The 19,529-nt window shown below is 35.4% G+C and overlaps 1 protein-coding gene across 2 annotated transcripts in view; it reads right to left on the bottom strand.

The window, feature by feature from the left end:
* PCSK5 (proprotein convertase subtilisin/kexin type 5) overlaps window positions 1–19,529 on the bottom strand; it is a 157,876-nt gene that overhangs the window by 66,710 nt on the left and 71,637 nt on the right. For both annotated transcript variants that reach the window (XM_089485066.1, XM_089485067.1), the window contains exons 9-12: window positions 16,620–16,720; window positions 13,212–13,315; window positions 5,192–5,309; window positions 4,422–4,610 (exon numbers count right to left, since the gene is read on the bottom strand). In XM_089485066.1, coding sequence (XP_089341192.1) covers window positions 4,422–4,610; window positions 5,192–5,309; window positions 13,212–13,315; window positions 16,620–16,720 — 512 coding nt within the window. The remainder of the gene's footprint in view (window positions 1–4,421; window positions 4,611–5,191; window positions 5,310–13,211; window positions 13,316–16,619; window positions 16,721–19,529) is intronic.

A 19,529-nucleotide genomic window follows, 5' to 3' on the forward strand; every position in this document is an offset into this window, starting at 1 on the left:
ATGTATATAAGGGAAAAAAAAGTATATTTTATATATTGAGTTCTATATTCAATTTTGGGGTTGTTATCTGACAATAGCCAATTGTCAAATAGGATCACCTCATTTAGTATATGTTACTTTTTTCCTATGTTTTATTTTTTTATAGAGTTGACCTTTTTTAGTCTTGATTTAACCAACAGTACTAGATAAAAAGTTGGATGTTGTTGAAGGTGCCGGCCAAATGAGCATCTCTCTACATTGTTTCTATAAACCTAAGAATCAGGAAAAAGTAATTAAGTAACACAATCCATAAGATGCAGCTGGCCACATTCATATGTATGTCTGCCAGGCATCATGAAGTCAAACTATACATAAATAAAAATCCAAAAAAGTTTAATTAACACTTAAAGCCCACGGGCACCACCATCAATCCACAGTTACACATGCACATAATCACAGTGACAGAAATACACTGTGAAAAAGACAAGCTTTGGGCAGGGTACTAATGCTATATTTTCTTTTACACCTGTAGTTATTGGATAATCATGTTTTTATTCCTTTGGACATCTGTTCTCCACAGGGGCTTGTACAAGCTGCCCTGCAGTTTGTGAGCGATGTTAGAAAGCCTATCTGTACGCCAACCACAGATTTGATTGCTCTCATCACCAGCATTTTTGTGGAGGGTTTCCACCATATAAGAAGTAGCATCTCAAATTGCTGAAGTGTGTTATGTCTGAAAAGACAAACAATTACAGATGCTTTATTCCACTTTGGTGGACGTGCTGAGCAGCATGACTGGTCCTCATTTAGCAGAAAAAATATGGCTTGGTTCCCACCTGTAGGTGAAACGGTATTCACAATACACGATGATATATCATTTACCAAGCAGTATGAATCAAGGGGGACATTTTTTCCAATAATTTGTTTTTTCTTAGCCTTTCATGAATTAAATACATTCAATTGGAACAAAAGACTAACCCTTCGTTCTTGTAAAGAGGAAGTATAATCACTGCTTAATGAATTTCTCCCATTACGTTTAAGTTCCACCAGCTGACAGAGCAGATGTTTCTTTTTCAAGAACACTGGGCAAAGGTTTTCAAGATTTAATTCACTTGTAACCATGATGGAATCCAGTGAACTAATTACACTGTGTTTTGCTTCTTGAAAGTATTTCTCTGTTAAAAGCAATTAAGCCACACGACATACAGAAGCCAGTTTCGGCTCATCTGTATTCCAAAACAAATTAAATAAGTTTATTATTTGATGCATGGAACACTAAATGTCAGTGCAGTTGCTCATTTTGCTAATAACGCCCAAGTACATTTGCTTTGCACGAGGTCTTCCTTAATTTTCTCTCATAGCATTTGCATGTGGCCCATGGCTACATCTGGTAATCACGAACCATAATGAAGAACAGATCTTGAGCTAGTCTCAGCTTGCTATAGCTTACATTAAAAAAAACCCGCTGAGGATGTCATCTCTATGATCTGTGTCTAAAGGCCTGCATAGTTCAAAAACAACAACAAAGAGCAGATGGTAATTGCAAAACACAATCCCAAGATGCTGTAGAATACAATGGTTTGGCTAAAACTACACTTGGCTAGAGCCGAGCTTTCTTTGTGAAGCTGAAGGGTTTTCTTTATTGAATTATACATAAACATATTACCACAGCAACTGTAAAAACCAGAATCCATTTTCAATTAGGTATTGAGCTAGATATCCTTGGCGCAAGCAGTAACCTAGCAAGCACTAAGTTCTGATTTGGTTTTCTGGCAAAGCTGGGTGAGATATACATAAAAAAATATGCATCTATGGCTTTTCTGTCAGCTACTGCTGGAAATCTCAATGTAACAACGGCAAGAGTGGAAGTCGGAAGAAACAGGCAGTTTCCAACCACTGACATTGCGCAACATCTAATGTATCATGAAAAATTGAGTTTTGCCACATTGTGAGCGGTCGTGTGATGTAAATGTGACATATACCATAGAAACTCAGCAGCATGAGCATGGCTTTTTTCCTGTGAGTTTCCCCAATGTTCATTACAACTGATTTTTGAAAGAGCTTCTATAAGGAAAAAATAGCTCAATTACTTTTAAATGAAATGTCTTGAAAACAAGTACTAGGACTGAGAAACACACAAGATACAGTTTAATTAAATACATCTAATTAGGGTTAAAGCTGTGACTGAGATGGTTCCTCTTTAGCCATCAACCAAGATTTTACTAACCCAACTCCAATGGCCAGTTCTAAAAATATTAGAATGCAAGGAACGATAAAGGAAGACATACGTAACAATAAACAACAACAATAGTTATGCCTCTTAAGCTATGGCAGGGTGTGATAAAATCCAAAATGTGATACTATATATCTACGTAAATGCCTTGCACTTGTTTAATCAAATTTATATGTAATATTTTGGTATTAAGAATTGTATTTACCCACATAGGTGAAGGGCATACCAGGGCCAGAGACGCTGGGTGAAGTGTTGCTTCTCTAGGTCACGGCCCAAAAGCTCTGTGTCGCAGGAGCAGCATTTAGAAAGGCCCACTCCCCGCTTATGGCCCTCCCCATACAAATATAAAGCGATCAGAGCTAGGCTGCAAATTTCTCAGGTATGGTGATGAGGAGACATGATTAGGCTCTTGTGTTTGAAGTGAAACATTTGTGAAACATTGATTTTGCGTACAATATATAGCTGGGGAATAAATGGGTAGACTAGATAGGCCTAATGTCTCCTATCTGCCATCAGTTTCTATGTCGATGTCACACAAGATGGCTTCAAACGTCAGCCAGGAAAGCAATAATGCGTATTAGTTTATCTTTTCAATCTTGTAAGAGAAGTCCAGCGATCTGCATTCCACAATTCCCCCGCATTATATGGCACTGGTACATTTTAAGTTTATTCTTTCTCACACATCTGACCGCCAAGAGTGAAGTAATTACTTCTCTGCAACTAGCGCGGCTGAAAATAAGATAAGTACATGTAGCCGTCTACCTTCCATGCATACCAATCAGTTGCAGAGGTGAGATGCACAGGGGGACATTTGAAAGCGACAGCTGGAGGGACTGCTTTGTATTACATACACAGTGTTGCTTAATATTTATTTCTACCGTATTAGCAGATCTCATTGTCATTGTTAATACTTCTGCCTAGATTAAGATACAAATGTTGCCTGGACATGTTTTTTAAATATAAAAAAGATGAGACCAATACATATCTTAATGCAACAAAAACAAACCCGTGAACTAAGGTGAGCAAAAGATCCCTTTCAATGGGAAAGTTAAAAAAACATGCAGGGCAACAATGATTTTTAAATCATTCGTGCAGCTCATATTTTACATAAAGGGATTAAATAGAAATCTGGTGAGCTATGAAACAGTAACTACACTTTTAGGATGTACAGTTAATGGAAGGGTTTTCAAAATTAGGGTTGAAATTCCTCCAATTGGTTGCAGTCATCGAAACGTAGGCCAAAAGTTACCTGCCCTTGAGCACACAAATAGGTTTGTGAGTGTGTTACTAAAGCATTGAGCCATGGGGAAATTTTGGAAGAACACTCATTTGGGGAATGAGTATTACAAATGGATACTCACGATATGGATAGAACTGGTACAAAATGAGGATATAATAGGAACAGAAATGACAAGTTGTTCAAATAAAGGATTAAATGGTTTTAATGTTAATATTATAAATATTTTTAAAATAAAACATTCTTTCCAGGTTTGCTGTTGACTATAAAGTTTTCCTACTTGTGACAAAGGAAACAGATTTATCTTAAAGATAGGTTAGTACCACCTTGTGTACTTCAAAGAGTTATTATGATCAACATTAAAGGAACCAGTTTTATTTTGTTTTAAAAAGAGCCAATGAACTAAACTGAATGCTAGGTCAACATCACTACTAATTCAGTGGACTTTTGGAAACACAGTTTAAGAATAACGATGCCTTAGGTCTTATATTTGTGGGAAAATGCTTTGCATTCACTGTATTAGAAATTGCTAGCTTTAAACAGACTCTTAAGTATATAGATAACTACGAAACGTAGAAGTAACAGAGCAATATGTGTCATTTGTTGGTTAATTTGAGAATGCCATCACCTTAAAGTACATGAAACATGATGCTTAACAGAATACATAGCTGTCAATATTCTAGAATACGCAATTACTTTGTAGAGCACATTTTAGCCATAGACTAATTCTAGAGACAGGATTATTTTTACAAAGCATATTGACAACTTGATAACAAAAGTGACCTTATCCTCAGAGCTAAGATGTGAGTTTGTCTGTTCTTCAAACTACCTTTTAACAACAGCCTTCCAGAAAGGTATAAACAAAATGATGATTTAACTTGTTACTCATATGGTGTCCTGAAGTCAGTGGGATCTTTGTTTACAACACAAAGCAGAAGATGTAGGCCATTGTATCACCATGGAAGACCTTACCTGTTAGCCAGCAGCTGTGATCTGGTGCCTGACGGTGAAGTCAGGTAGATTGCAAGGTCCCCACGCCGCGGATGTGTGATAGTGATGCGCACCACAACATGCTCCAAGTAAATAACATGGTGATTAGAGTTGTCTGCACAGCCTGTGGCTTTATAGATGGAACGGACAACATTGTCTGGGCGAATTGTTCTGCAAAGCATTAAATGGTGAAGAAAGGTCTATATGAATCCGTGTTGTCATTAGGATATACATACATATATTAAAATCATGCTTCAGCATTGCTGAATGACTTATTTAGATATATTTCAGTACTTTTGAATAGCTAATATCTATCTATGTTTGTTAAGCAGGCCATTCATTTTAATTGGTGTAGTACGAACTCTCTGAAACACAGTTTCCATTCTAGAACTAGGATGTACCTGCAGCTCCTTTTATATGAATTTTGCATAGTTCAGTTTGAAAATAACAAGGACTGTGAATTAGATTGAACCTCGCTGTCTGTATAAAACAGAACACGATTATGTTGCAGAGTCTATAAAATTAATTCTGATTTTGGAGATCCTTCTTAACTTCCATCAAACAGGGGCAGTCTGCGGGATGGCATAAATCCAAGAATAAATTATCACTAATAAACAGTATGTTTGTAATATTAAGTTCACTACCTGCACTTTACGATAGCTCAGGAAGGAAAGGCTATTTAAAGTGTGAACATAAAAAGCTGCATTAAAGAGGCTATTTTAGTTTGTGGCTGAAACCATTAAAAGTATTACTTTATCTGTCTGTCCGTGTTCTCTACACAAATGTGCTGTGTTGGGACAGTCATCCACTTCTCTGCTTCTATCACCATAGCTTCGGCATCCATCAGACCAAATCCATAGAGATGGCTCACTGTCAGAGATAAAAAGAAACATGGTTTTCTCCTAAGATCATATCGCCCCTCCTATGCAAGACTTTAATTGCATAAATAACAATCAGGTCCTGGAAATAATACCTCATTAAGTCACTGCACAAGACAGACACCGAGAAATGTACATCCACTAGAAACCTTTTGGAGATTTTACTATAACTAATACATAAAAAGACAAGACCTATTTATAGATTGACCAAGCGAGATGCAACACCATCTGAGTTCTGGGAAGCATTTTATTTTCTTTAATTAAATAAAAGGCATGGTAGGGGAACAGCCTGCACAAAGAGAGCAATATATTCTTGCGTTCTACTGTTGATTGGTCATTGTTATTTCTTTCGGTGGCATACATCGTGGTAACATAAAAAGGACTGATATCTGATGTCTAGCATAATCATTATCACTTATTACCAACACTTTCGGGTGTCTAGCATCATTATTATCAACAATTTCAGCATAGTTTGACAGGGTTGTTAGTTTGTTTCGCCCTCTCGCCCAATCAAATTGTGTGTTTTAGTCCCAGAATTTGATAGCTCAACAGAAATAGTTAAGACTTCTAAAGATTATTTGGGGCCCTACTTTTGCTTTTGGTGCAGTATTGAGATTTTGGGTGAAGAAACTTGTCTTCTGCCTGCTTTTGTATTACAGATTAATTTACACATTAATTTAAACTCATGTTACCTTATGTGAAATCCATATATTTTCTAAGTTTATTGTCCCTGCTAATGAGCTGATGATGACAGCTGTTTGATATCCTGCAACAATTCACACCATAGAGAATAACAATAGTTGTGACTTTAATCAACAAGCATAATAGCTTTTAAAATGTGAGATCTATAACACCAGAGTTTCACAACTACAGCTGGGAGTGCAAAAGGCTTCCACTTCTATTTATGTTACAGAACTGTACTTCTCCAAACTCTAATTTTAGAAGTAAAGTGACTTGATACAAGAGGGACAGATCTAAATATGTTTTTTTTTTAAATAAATTAAATTCTTGGGACGGGGTCGCATGACAGTCTGTGATAAATCAAAATACATAATCGTTTGGGCATTTAGATATATATCTGTTTAGATATCATAGACTAGACTACAGTGAACTATTCTGCAAAACCCCTCCATGATATAAAAGGACACATTCCAAACAAATTCCTCTTTTCTGCGTCTGGTAATAGAGATACACAGGTATCTGAAGTTAATCTCTCACAAATTACATAAAGAATCCTAAAGACAGAATCAGTCTTTGGTCTTAATTGGAATATCAATTAATATTGTAGCAAATAAAAAACACATTTCAACAAAATTTGAAATTCTGTAAGTGTCCTTAATGAAATAACAGTATGACATTTTTGTGTTAGTCTTCATAAATGTGTTATATTAAGCCTGTCTTCACTAAATCTTTAGGGGCAGAAATACTAAACATCCCTAGTGAGTTTTTGGAGTCACAGCTTTTGGTAACTTGTTTTTGGGTACATACCAGATGTACACTGCTAGGACACCTGTCAGCTACCTCTGAAAAAGAATAACATCACTGATGCCATCTGCAAGGATGGAAACGTCTCTACAAGTGAAAGTGTCAGGTCTAGTCCACAAAATATTGTTTTTAAATATTCTTTAACTTTTTTAACCCCTTAAGGACAATGGGCGGTCCCTAAACCCATTGAAAACAATGCATTTTGAGCCATTTTGTCATTAAGGGGTTAAATACATAAGAGTTGAAAACCAAACCTCTACTAAAACTAAAAACCACTGTTTTGGCCATTTATTCAGAATTTTTAGGTTCTCTGTAGACATTCTTCTTGAATCGGTAATGTGTGTTTCTAGTAAAATCCATCCTTTTGTTGAGTCATTTCTGCTGCTGTAAGAAGGATCATAATTGAACAGAGTTATTCTCCTGTAGACTTCTTTTTCATCATGGTGTAGCATTCTGACAGTAAATGATCTGAGTCGGGAAACTTATGCCTATTAACTAGTTAAAGTGCTGTCTAAGACCAAAAGATGTAAGGCCAGTATCATGTTTTATTCTTGAATGGTTTTCATAATCTCTCCCTGAGCAGCTCAAGGTCAAGAAACCTTACTGATCTTTTTATAAAAAAAAATACCAGGGCTTAGATTTTTATCACTTTTAGTTTCCTTGGTAACCAGGCATTATTAGATTTTTTACCATAGTGAGCCACTCACAAGCATGTGTATCTTAGAAAACCCAAAGGATATTTTTTAGTAAAAGTAAAATATAAAAAAATATGAACATTCAATTTAGCCCTAGGAAAAATATGCTATACTGTGTTAATCAGCAATCACCACATACCCCTGAGACACTGAATCGGTGGGGAGAGGTACCATTAGGTTACCTCCTATGTTTGTCCGCAAATGAAAGCTAGTGGAAGGGTGCATGGAAGACGTAGTTCCTTTTGTAATGTACCCTGTACATCTCATACTATGATAACAGCTAATGCTTTTTAAGCTGCTTCCTGAAATACAAAGCAGATCCTTTCCTAGAAAGCATGAGCTGTGTTGGCAAACATCTAAGTCTGTTTCAAGGTAGCCTGTGTTTCTGGGTGGATTATAAAAAAGCAATATGAAAACGCACAGTCAGCAATGTTACCTTTGCTATATGAGCTAAGCATCTCATACCAAGCTGCTGCTTAATTCTTAGCTTTTTATACACATCGTATATAGGTTGTTATTCTTCCACGGTTGAAGAATGTCTCTCTTTGCTAAAAGAACCATCTGGTAAGTCATAGACTGGATCTGTAGACCTCAGAGCTGGTTTAAGGGGAAAAAAAAGACTTGCAGATTTTGCGTTGTCATATGTCACTAACCTTGTCACATGTATTGGCACTTTGCCAATACCCACTTGTAACACTAAAACACATTTGTCACTTTTCACAAGATCTATATGTTACGGTTTCATACACTAAATAAACACATGCCTGGGTTGTTAAACTCAATAAAAACTCTTTGAAATCCACAGTAATGTGTATAATATGGAAATAGGTATCCTAACTCATGATAATTCCTCCCCATGAACTTCTCTGCCATGTTGTGAAGTTGTTGGTTTATTTTGATTGGCTCATCATCCTTGGTAAGAGTGGCTGAATGGAAGAAATAGAGCTTTGGGACAGGATATTGCCACAGACTGCCACCGAATTAAAAAGGTTAATTGCCCAAAAAATAACAGGGTACATGTAGTTTCATATGAATTTGCTAATGTTAAGAGCTTTGATAATGACAGTGCCCCTTTAAGAAGAACACTGATTTTGGTGCTAAGAGAGTTATAGCATCTTCTGCTCAAATATGAGGTTTTGTTACATACCACATGGCTGATAAGGAAAATCTCAGTTCTTAAGTATATCTGGAAAGCAGGGTTTATGACCTCCCCTCTAGAATATAAATAAAACTAAACTTCTGAGCAAATCCTTTGCAATTGTGACAATGCAATTAAACACATAAAAATGAACATAATTAGATAAGCATAATGGACTTGTACATCATCTAATTTAACTGGAAGCGGGCCATGTGCTTGTGGATTTACTTGGATGCCTTAACCTGGGCTTTCATTAAGTGGGACTCTGTTTGCTGTGCTATGTGTGTAATGTCAATGATCTTCATTTCTTTACAGAAATGGGAGTCTTTGGAAAGGTATATTTTTGAAAATGAAGATTAAAGCCTCCGTAGGAATCTTCATCTCTAGCATTTCACTGTTTAGTGCCTGGACAGTTAAAATCTCAAATACTATGTAAAAGTTTACAGCTATACGCATTATACGGAACATGGGCAATGTGAAGGAAGCCATTTTCAGGAAGATATTTAATAGGAACCGCTTCTTACACAGAAAAAGAAAAAAGGAAACAGAGCTTTTTTCGAAGGTTACGTTGGGTTTTCACTATAAGTGAGCAATTAGTCTAGTAGCGTCTGGGTAGATCCCCGCAGGTTATGTTCTACATAGTAAGATAAGGTCGAAGAAAAACGTCTATTTTCTTCCAGATGCTTCACTAAGAAGATTGTTACTGTGCCCCTCCGCTGTTTGAGTGGCACAGAGCATTAGCCTATATTATTTAAATATTTGACAGCTGATTATTTCTACATGTTCTATCTTCTCTGAAAAGCCCCATTATTATATAATTCATTTGCCATTTGTCTTATTCTCTGAAGCCTCTTTCTTATTATAGTAATCACACCACTGCTAAAAATATACCTCCGCTGGTGTGATCTGATGTATTAAATGATGGTAATTAATGAATTATCTGTCCTTGTTAAATTAGAGCTCTCTACAGTAGACTGCAAAGAACAGAAACGTCAAAGGTACAGGAGCTGCATATTGTAAATCATGGGTGAGCATTTCTTTATTCAGTGGAATTTATTCATTTTCTTTGTCATACTCTACCAGAGTAGTTTTCAGCTCGTGGCAAAATCAGGGCGAAAGTCAAAATTACACGAGGTGTGGTATACTGGTATATATGTGAGAACAAAACGGTGACATGGAAACAAACGCATTTTTCCTAATCCATGCTTCATGACTTTGCATTTCTCCATTGTCTAATTGCTCTACCTGGCCACCAGAATTCAAATACACACCTAAAAATCATTACTTTGATCTGTTTCGGTGTATTTTATTATGTGAATCTGACTTTAACCATGTGGCCCTTTCTTTATCTGTATGTGCTGCTGTTTGCATTTCTGTTGTCTAAACAGCTATAAAAAGCTGACAAATTGCCTGTTGAGTAATTAATTGTATTCATTATTACACATTGCGATCTGCAATCTTCCCTCTCCTCTCTTCTGTGTTACTTTCTTTATGCTAATACCATTTCAAATCTCTAACATCAACATCCCACAACACTGTACCAATTTGCGTGACATCCCAAATTTCTCTAAAGATCCCTTAACCATGTGATGTCTTTTATTGATATGTAAGAACCGACAGTCACTTAAATAGTCTCAGAATATACACTTTTTCTTATATTCTCAACCAATTCCCAATCACACCTCTGGTATAAAGCTAGTAGGACTACTGCAATCTATGCATTCTCTCTCTCTACTATGGCCAATTCCTGCCCATTTTAAGTCAAAATTTTTACAATGTTATGGAATAAATCTGTTTTATTAAAACAAATCATAATAGGACTGATAGGATTGTAAATGTTTACGCCACCAGAGGTAAGGCAGTTTTTTTTTTGGACAGCAGAATTATCTTCCTTATGGGTGCTTGCAAAACGAAAGCCCTTTGAATCAATCCCAATAAAACTGTCTGAACAAAACTAGGATGTAAAAACACCCATTAACCAAACTGTTCCCTGTAGAGGACAATATACGGAGGATTACATTCGCATCAAGCTCTGCACAGAAGTTATTTCTCTAGATATACCTTTGGCAAGGAGATCCATTTATCCCATCTAACCAAGATTAAAAATAACAAAAAACAACATTCTGTAAAAAGCGTAACATAATTCAGGTTTAGACTATGCACATCCAGTGCCTGGAAGAACATTGGTTAACAGGTTAACTTGTTAGGCTTTGAGCATTTACTTTACAATATAAGCTGGGATTGTCATGATGTTTTCTGTTACACAAAGATACAATTTAAGTAAACTAACTCATCTTTTGTGTATTAACCCCTTAAGGACAATGGGCGGTCCCTAAACCCATTGAAAACAATACATTTTGTATGGGCTTTGTCATTAAGGGGTTAAATTCAAATAATCCACTGTTTCCGGAGGTTGTCCCCTTGAATGACATCATGAAGGAGATCTTTTTGAAACATATAGTAGGAAACTATTCATGGACAAAGGAGTCCATTTAATAAAATTCAAGCAGTCAGTTGAGTTAAAGGGTTAAATCATGATAGCTATTGTGTACTTGCATGATACAATAGACAAAGCAGCCCGTGTGACCATTAATATTCTATGGCTGATATGAGTGTTTCTTAGTTTGTAAATTTGCGAGAATCAATCATATGCAAGTTGGAAGCCAAATTTAACTCAACTAAATTAAAAATGCCCAATGTACTAAAAAAAAAACTAAAAAAACTGGCACACAGAGAGGCATTTGGATTGCATTGTGTAAAAGATCATACTTCATTTTAGGAAGATATGCATGTGCAACCCCTTTAGCAGCCTGGCAAAAAAACCGTTGGGTGGATATATTAAAATGCCCCAGCACTCGTATGTTTAGTACGATCTCTTCTCCCTCTTCTTTCTGTACCATTTCTCTTTAACTTTTTATCTTATTTTACAACCCACCAATCGAAAATTGTGTTTTATTTTGTGGTATTGCCCCTCACTGCAGTTCTGTTACCTATGATGATTATATTAAATATTAAACCTTGCCATATGATGGTGTGCTCTGCTTTAAGCCAATCAGCTGTCCGGCCATTTCATTTTTTAAACAAGAATGTTGTAATTCGTAAGCTAGAAAAGTAGCAGTCCTTCCTGTTTGTTAACTCGCTGCCAAATACATGTCATAATAATACTCCGGAGAATGTCTTTCTAGTAATCCGCTCATCCATAAAAGTAGGTGCTAATTGTTACTTTTGGCAACAGTTACCAGTTAAATCACATACCGAATTAAAACAGAAAACGGAACTCTGCAATAAAACCTTCTTTTGCATGTCTGTGTGTGAGGGCTCTTTTTTATTTTTATTAATTTACTTAGAAAGAGATTGGTGATTTCATGACAAATGTTCTTGTGTCTCTGGATACCTGGACACTTTTTTTCCCCGGCTGCACGCTACATGGAGACGCCACAATGATTTCTCATTCCTTCGCATATAGTTGTGGATCCTGTGATATGACTACACACCGGAGTGTTCTCACCCAAGGCTAAATAACTTGACTTGTTTTCAGTTTTACTTGATGAAAAATGATGCATTTGGTTGTACAATAATCATCACCTTTGACACAACACGCTTCTTCCTCTCGATATGTTCTACTGCATTAAGGTTATACAATGTAAAATAAAAAAAGGAGCATTTGGATGAATGATATATGAAACCAAAGCTACAACATTATTTGAAAAGCTTCCCAGGGTGAAAATGTAGCAGATGGTGTTGATTTGCAGGAAATATGCATTAGTCACATTTTACAAAATATTTGTTTGGAGTAATAGAAATATAAATCATAGATATGCCCAAAATGTCTAATAAGAAGTGGCCAAGGAATCTTCAGCCTGAATATATGCTGAATGTTGGTAACATTTCATTCTTGTACTAGACTATAGCATATTTGATTACACCAATATATTTTAAAGGGATACCATATGAGATAAGATGTTTGTCTTAAAAGTACATCTCGCTTAACAAGTACACTTTCCAAGTGTATGCAGAAAATCTGACTTGTATTTTAAAGGTACAGTGATACACATTGGACATTTTTCATGGTCTCCAGTGCAATCTACTGCTTGGAAATTGGTGCTTGCATTCTTATATAAGAGTTGGACATCTAGTGTTTCTTATCATTCAGGAAATCTCCTTAAATGAACATTACTGTAAATGTGAGGTGTTTCTGTTTAACAGTAGTCTCATGTTTAACACAACTGTAGCTAGTAAACACGATTGAAGGTTTTCAATCATGGAGAGAGGACCTTACAGTGCCACCACATTTGAGATATGAAGTTGGCTCCCTGGGTTATCTTTGCCAACCTTCTACCAGATGCGTGGTTGGTACAGAAAACGTTAGTTCATACTTCTGCCTGATTGCTCCTTAAGCAGTGAAAGCCCTGTTCTTACCTAATCCTTAATTATGGCAAGGAATTTGTGTAAAAAGTAACAAAAAAGGAACTGAAGGAAAGTATGGATTGTATGATCTTGTATCCAAAACAAACTAACCTACATCTATACATACAATTGTGAGTAAGTAAATGTAGGGGAATGGTTCATATCTTACCCTTGTGTCCTGCAGCATTGGTCTTCCAGTCAGGTGCATTGAGGTGTCCCTGGCGAGAGGTCCTGACAATTATATGTTGAACATCCCTCCAGGTTAAAAATGGGCTGTAGGGAAAAAACAGACATAATAATGAGCAATACATGCGCAGTGTCTTGACTGAGCCTTCCATCCAGTCAACTAACCTAATTTCCCATCAAGTTTGTCACTCACATTTACCAAAATGCTAATTTTATTTTATAGTGCAGGAGGGCATATTGGATCTCCATTCACAAATGCCCTTTAAAGTCTTGTCCTGATTATATATTTATTTGAACACTTACACATCCATACCTTGAGTTTAATGAGTTAGTGGATTATACTGTTGTTTCCAATCACATTTTGAATTGGATAATTAATCAGGTACAGACAGTGATTTATACTTGTTTGCAAATCCAAACCGCTCATATACGTGATCATGCATAAGTACGAATATTTCACACTCGCATCATTAACTAGTTTTTGATAGCTTTCTTTAAAAACATGGTGAACAGTTAAAAGTTTACTTTACGGAAGATTAATACATCGCCACTAAGGCAGGAAATGCAGGTCATTAATCTTAGTTCAACTAGACTACTAGCGATAAAAGGGAAAAAAATAAGCATTCTCGATTAAGAAATAATTTCCATATGCAGAAATGGGTGGAAAAATGGAAACTTGGTTCGGATTGTAACTTTAAAGGGTAACTCGTAAGCTACACTGTTGAATTTGTCTCACTTTTTATTTTCATGAATAATGTCCAGGTGAACAGTGTATGGGGAGAAGTGAAGGTTTCTCTAGTTTAAACAGATTAAACAGAGTTCTCTTCTTTCCTTCAGGCAATCCTTGTTTCTGCTTTGTCAAATTAGTACTCAAAACAGTATGGATAAGTATGCTATTAGGGGCTTTTTGCTGGTCTCCAATTTAGAGCTAAGGTTCAAGATATGGTTTTCACAGCCAACTTCAGCAGAGTTCCCAAGAAGTTCAAAATGATCTAACGTGATTTTTAACCAAAAGACTGCAAAGTAAACACGATTAGGATTCAAACACCCTAAATTAACAGTTTGCAGACAAACTTGAATCTAATAACTGAACCACCTGCTTTTATAGGGATATAGTAATTTAGGTTGAAAAGAGTCACAAGAAGTCCATCAAGCTCAGCCTTCTTTCATTTAGACATTTTCATTAGGTTACACTGAAGAAGGAAACTTCATGATACCAAGCACCAAACGATTCAGTATATTACACATGTCTTTAAATGGGTAATATACACCACAAAACTAGGTTAATTCATGTCTGTTCTGTCGTTGTTTTTTTTCACTGTGTCCATTTATATTTGTTGGATGGATTCCAACACCCCAGTAGAATAAAATCCCAATAACACTCACAGGGTTGATGGCTTGAGATGGCCCTTTAAATATTTCAAATATTTTGAAATGAAAGACATCTGAAGTTTTATCTAAGGCCTATCCTAGTTCCAACGCAGACTTCTTAAAGAGACAACAACTTTTTTTTGTTGTAATTCTCAATGTTTATTATCAGTTGTAGGACTCAAGGATCCAAAATTTGAAAAATGGTGCCATTGAATTCCACTTTGAAATGCAGTATGTTCAAACTGTGCTAGTATATAAACATAAATGGCCTTTTTATAGTAACAGATTGCTATTCTAACTTAACGGCTGTGCGGAAAGAGGACAAAACCCTCCCCTTTCCTGGTTTGTTAAAATATCCACTACACGATGGATTCGTCTATTTAGACGGTAATACAATAATGATATCACAATGTCAGGCAGCAAATATGGTCAATCATACTATTAAAATTGGTTTGGTATTTCTGCAAATGTAAGATAATGGACAGGAATTATTATTTAAAGCACACACAGAGCCCATACCCTTTACACCTCTATTAATCTAAATGTAAAATTGATAAATATGCACAAGTCATGACTTGCTGAACACAGGCCTCCATACACAAAAATGCAGTTTAGCCAGAAGTAATAAAAATGTCTTTTCTCACATTTAAATGCTCAAACCAAACCTCCTGTGCTAGAGGTAATTAGAAACTAAGCTAGACAAAAAAAAACCCCAACAGAATTACATAGTTAAGCAAGAAACATGTGGGACTAACATTTATTTGTTTCCGCGAACCAGATGATGGAGGAGAGGTATTATTTGCAGTAGCAAATGGTTATGGGAACATAATTGAATTATAATCTGTCATAGTTGGTTATAGAATATAAACAATAGTCTTATTAACATTCCAGTTTCTCTTTTAGTTCAGCCACATTATGAATTGTGCTCAGCTATGCTGAAACGAAAATACAACTACATTTTAAGACACCACTTTACAACTTTAAAGCTTTTCATGAGTTTATATAACTTGTAAACTCAATCATAGACCAAATAAGTTTATATTATTAGTACTATTATTTTATTATTATTTTTATTATTATTGTTATTCCTACCATTATTATTATTATTACTATTACTATGATATATTATAGAACATATTCTTTCTGAAATATTGAAATCTTTAAAAGTTCTAAAACAGCAAGAAAAAATGTCCGCTATGGTCCTGATCTAAATTATATTATTATTTTTAGATCTATACAGTAGATTTATAAAGTAATGTACTTAATAAAGGGAAACAGTGTTTTTGATGCGGCTAAAGAATGAATCCTACCAAAATAAACTTTTATTTTTTTTATATTTTTTTTAACAAAGTAATGCTGTCTAATGATCAGCATTCTGATATACAGCCTCGGCTTTTCAGCTATGTCTGTCTCTGTATGAGCCCGTTTCTTTACAGAGTTCTGTATATGGTCTTTATGCTCACATCTCTATGTCTCTGCCTCTCTCAACAATTTTTGTCTGTTTTTCTTACTTTACAGAGCTCAATTCTCTCAATCTCAATACAGAGTGGGAGAGGGAAGGACATGTTCCGAGTATGAGCAGCTTCATGTCTCAGAATTTCAAATGGCAGTTTCCTACCAATAAAAATGCATAGACTAGATTACATAATATTTATAAATGTGTCGTCATTCCCTGATTTGTTATTTTAAGTGATATTTTTTACAGGAAAGTGGGATAAATGACACAGAGCTCTCTAAACATTGTCATACAAGTAGTATAAACACTGTGTACATGCACATTCAATAAGTCAATTTCCGAATTATAAGACCTTCATATGCTCTATATTTCATACCACAGTTTTCCTATAGAGCATTAAGTACTACTTTTTTGCACTGGAATCCGTACTTTATTTGACTAATGGACATAACATGGTATGGTTATTTAGTTTCCATGCTCTTAACACAAACCATCAAAATGCATGTGAACAAGAGCCGTGTGAGCTGTCTTGTTATCATGTCTGTCCGTATGATCGATACTTACTTAGCCTCCAGCGCCAGAGCTATAATTCCTGCTGCCATAGGTGCGGATGCTGAGGTCCCAGTATGGCTGTCTGTACAGCGCTGGCGGAGATCTGTGGTAATCTGAAAAAGAACGTGTAATTTGTGTTATTTTGTTTTCTGTGCTTTGTTCAGTGGAGGACTTTTACATATAGAATTGTTGGCCAGAGTTGTTCTCTTTGTGCACTAAAGAGATCAAAACAGCTGTCTGTAGGTGGAATGCTCAGGCTTTTGCATTAACAACTCTATGTTGTGCTGTAATGCTATATCTAAAACAGCAGGTATATGAAAAATAGGTAAAAAAAAGCCACATACGTTGGGACTTTGTGTTCTTGTCTTAGACTGAAATATCCATATTGTCTTTTGTTTCACTTTTTATTGTTTATTCCAAATTGCCCGATTAGGTTAAGTAATGGAAACAATGCATAATATATATATATATATATATATATATATATATATATATATATACACACACACACATAAACAAGTGGACTCACTGGTCTTTTTCCCTCAGATACATTTATTGGATGGAGTATATGAATCCGAAAGAAAAAAACAAACTTTTATTTTAAGAAAAAAGACCTGTGAGTCCACTTGTTTTTTGGATTGCTACATAATTGGCAGTGGACACAGTTGAGTGCAAAAGTATGTAGCTCTTCTTACAAGTTATGTAGTTCTTCTTACAAGTTATGTCGTATGATAACTATGATGGAAAACCATTAAACGTTCGGTATTACATCATATTTTGTACAGGGAGTTCAGAAAATGATTTTGCCAATAATTAATTAGCACTGAATTGTGTATGGTTATTATAATTCAATATATTACAACGCTAACAAAAAAGCCAGAAATCACTCTTCGATCACTGGTAAACACACAGGATGAAAACATGCATTTTTAGCCTCTAATTGCATTGCAGTTTCCTGTTTTCCAGTGTGTTCCAACATTTTCCAGTACCAAAAGGTTTTATTTTTTCTTAAACAACTACAATGTGGTCCTTGTGTTACTTCTAAAAAAAAAAATGCTGCCTTCACCACGACACCAATATGATGATCCAACATAATGCAGAAAACAAATTCAACACGAACTGGATTTCCACTTTAAACGACTGAATTTTATGGGCAGAATTTAGTAATTACCACATTGTATTTCAGTAGGGAGATTCATAAAACGTGGATTGTTGGTGTGCCTTGAGGGCTAGGAGAGGGGCAAACAGGTAATTACAATTTTATGGGGTGGACAGAGTATAGCGGTACATAATGCATTTTTACACATATATTCTATACCATAAACATCTAGCAATAATTATACCAGTGACAATCTTACCCTTTCAATGTCAGCACATTGATTGTAGTGATTGTGGCATCAAATAAGACCCCTAAATCAACTATGCTAAATGACATGTCACTGAATTAGCAGTTACAACTACTTATCAACCATACCACAATCACAAGTCACTTTCTTTGGTATGACTTCTTATCCAACCACAAATTTTCCCTTTTTTTTTTTTTACCAATATTCGATACACAAATGTAATCATGATAGACGTTATTTTAGTGTTCAATCATGATTTTCAGAACAAAAAAAGCCTAGCTTTTAGGCAGGTCACTGAAATGAGTCCATTATATCCCATGGTGGTTACGGTGGAAAAGTGATATATTGATCCTCAACCTTATGAAAACAGGCAGTGAAAATAAAGTCGTCATGTGACAGCAGCTGGTGCCGTAACAATCCAGGAATGTTTACAAAAAAAAAAAAAATTGAAGCCTGTTCCAAAATGAACTGCGGAAGTATTGTTAAAAAAAAATATCGGATTTGTAATAAGCTTACAGAGATTTGAATACAGATGTTCTGGCATTGGTGAAGAAGCTAAGTGTACTGGAATGAAATGTTTAAAATAAACCATTTAAGCCTCAAGAAGCCTATACAGCCACATTTTAAAATTATTTACTGGATCTAATTCAAGAATATTGCTACAAAGTAAGCTGGAATAACTGCTCCCATGGCTTTACATAGCTGATGGAATTTTTGCGATGTTTAATTTTTGATAAATTGCATAAAGGCGCCAGAACCAAATATAATGTGATTTAGAATACATTTTAAGGGGAATTGTGGCTATGGGAAATACACAAGACTTCATAACAAACATTGAAGCGAATAACATATTAAAATTACAAACTCTAAATAGCGATATTTTCCCCCCCAAAAAAGATACAGAGGTCTAGCAGGACCCAAGCATGGAACAGAATGGTTCTCTGTCACCTTCAGGTCCGTATGAGGCTCAATCTATTAAAGGACCACCATGTTTCAATTTAGATATTTCTTTAGTATGTATGTAAGGGCTCAATTTTGCAAATGGTAGTTAGGGCAATACAGTAAATCTAAAAGCTGCCAAAGCTGTGAGTTTTCTCCTATTTAAGAATTTCCCATAAACTCTTCATTTGGCACTGATACTCCACGGCAAACCAGAGTAATATTTTAGCAAATAAGTTCCCTAATTGCTATTTTGTTTCCACTTTTTATACATAAATGTACATATACCTTTTAAACATAAATGTAAGTTTCTTTTACGTTTCATAACCTTGGACTTCAATGTGAGGAGAAAAAAAACATGGTTATCGATAATCATATTCATTTTCTGCCTGACAGAGATAAGATACTTAGTTTTATTTAATATTACTACTTATTATAACTGATAAATTAAAGATCTATATATATATATATATATATATATATATATATAATATCAATATTTCTTCAACAAAATTCGGCATACACATAGAGCCTCTTGTCTCTAGTATAAATGACCACCCAGTGAGACAGAGACGGCGTGATGTTAATCATTTCTATTACAAAAATAGGTTTAAGGAAAAAGGTTTTTTTTTTAGAG

Source organism: Sceloporus occidentalis, unplaced genomic scaffold (assembly GCF_023333645.1).
Source record: "Sceloporus occidentalis isolate IW3139 unplaced genomic scaffold, rSceOcc1.0.p SCAF_24, whole genome shotgun sequence".
NCBI lineage: Eukaryota > Metazoa > Chordata > Lepidosauria > Squamata > Phrynosomatidae > Sceloporus > Sceloporus occidentalis.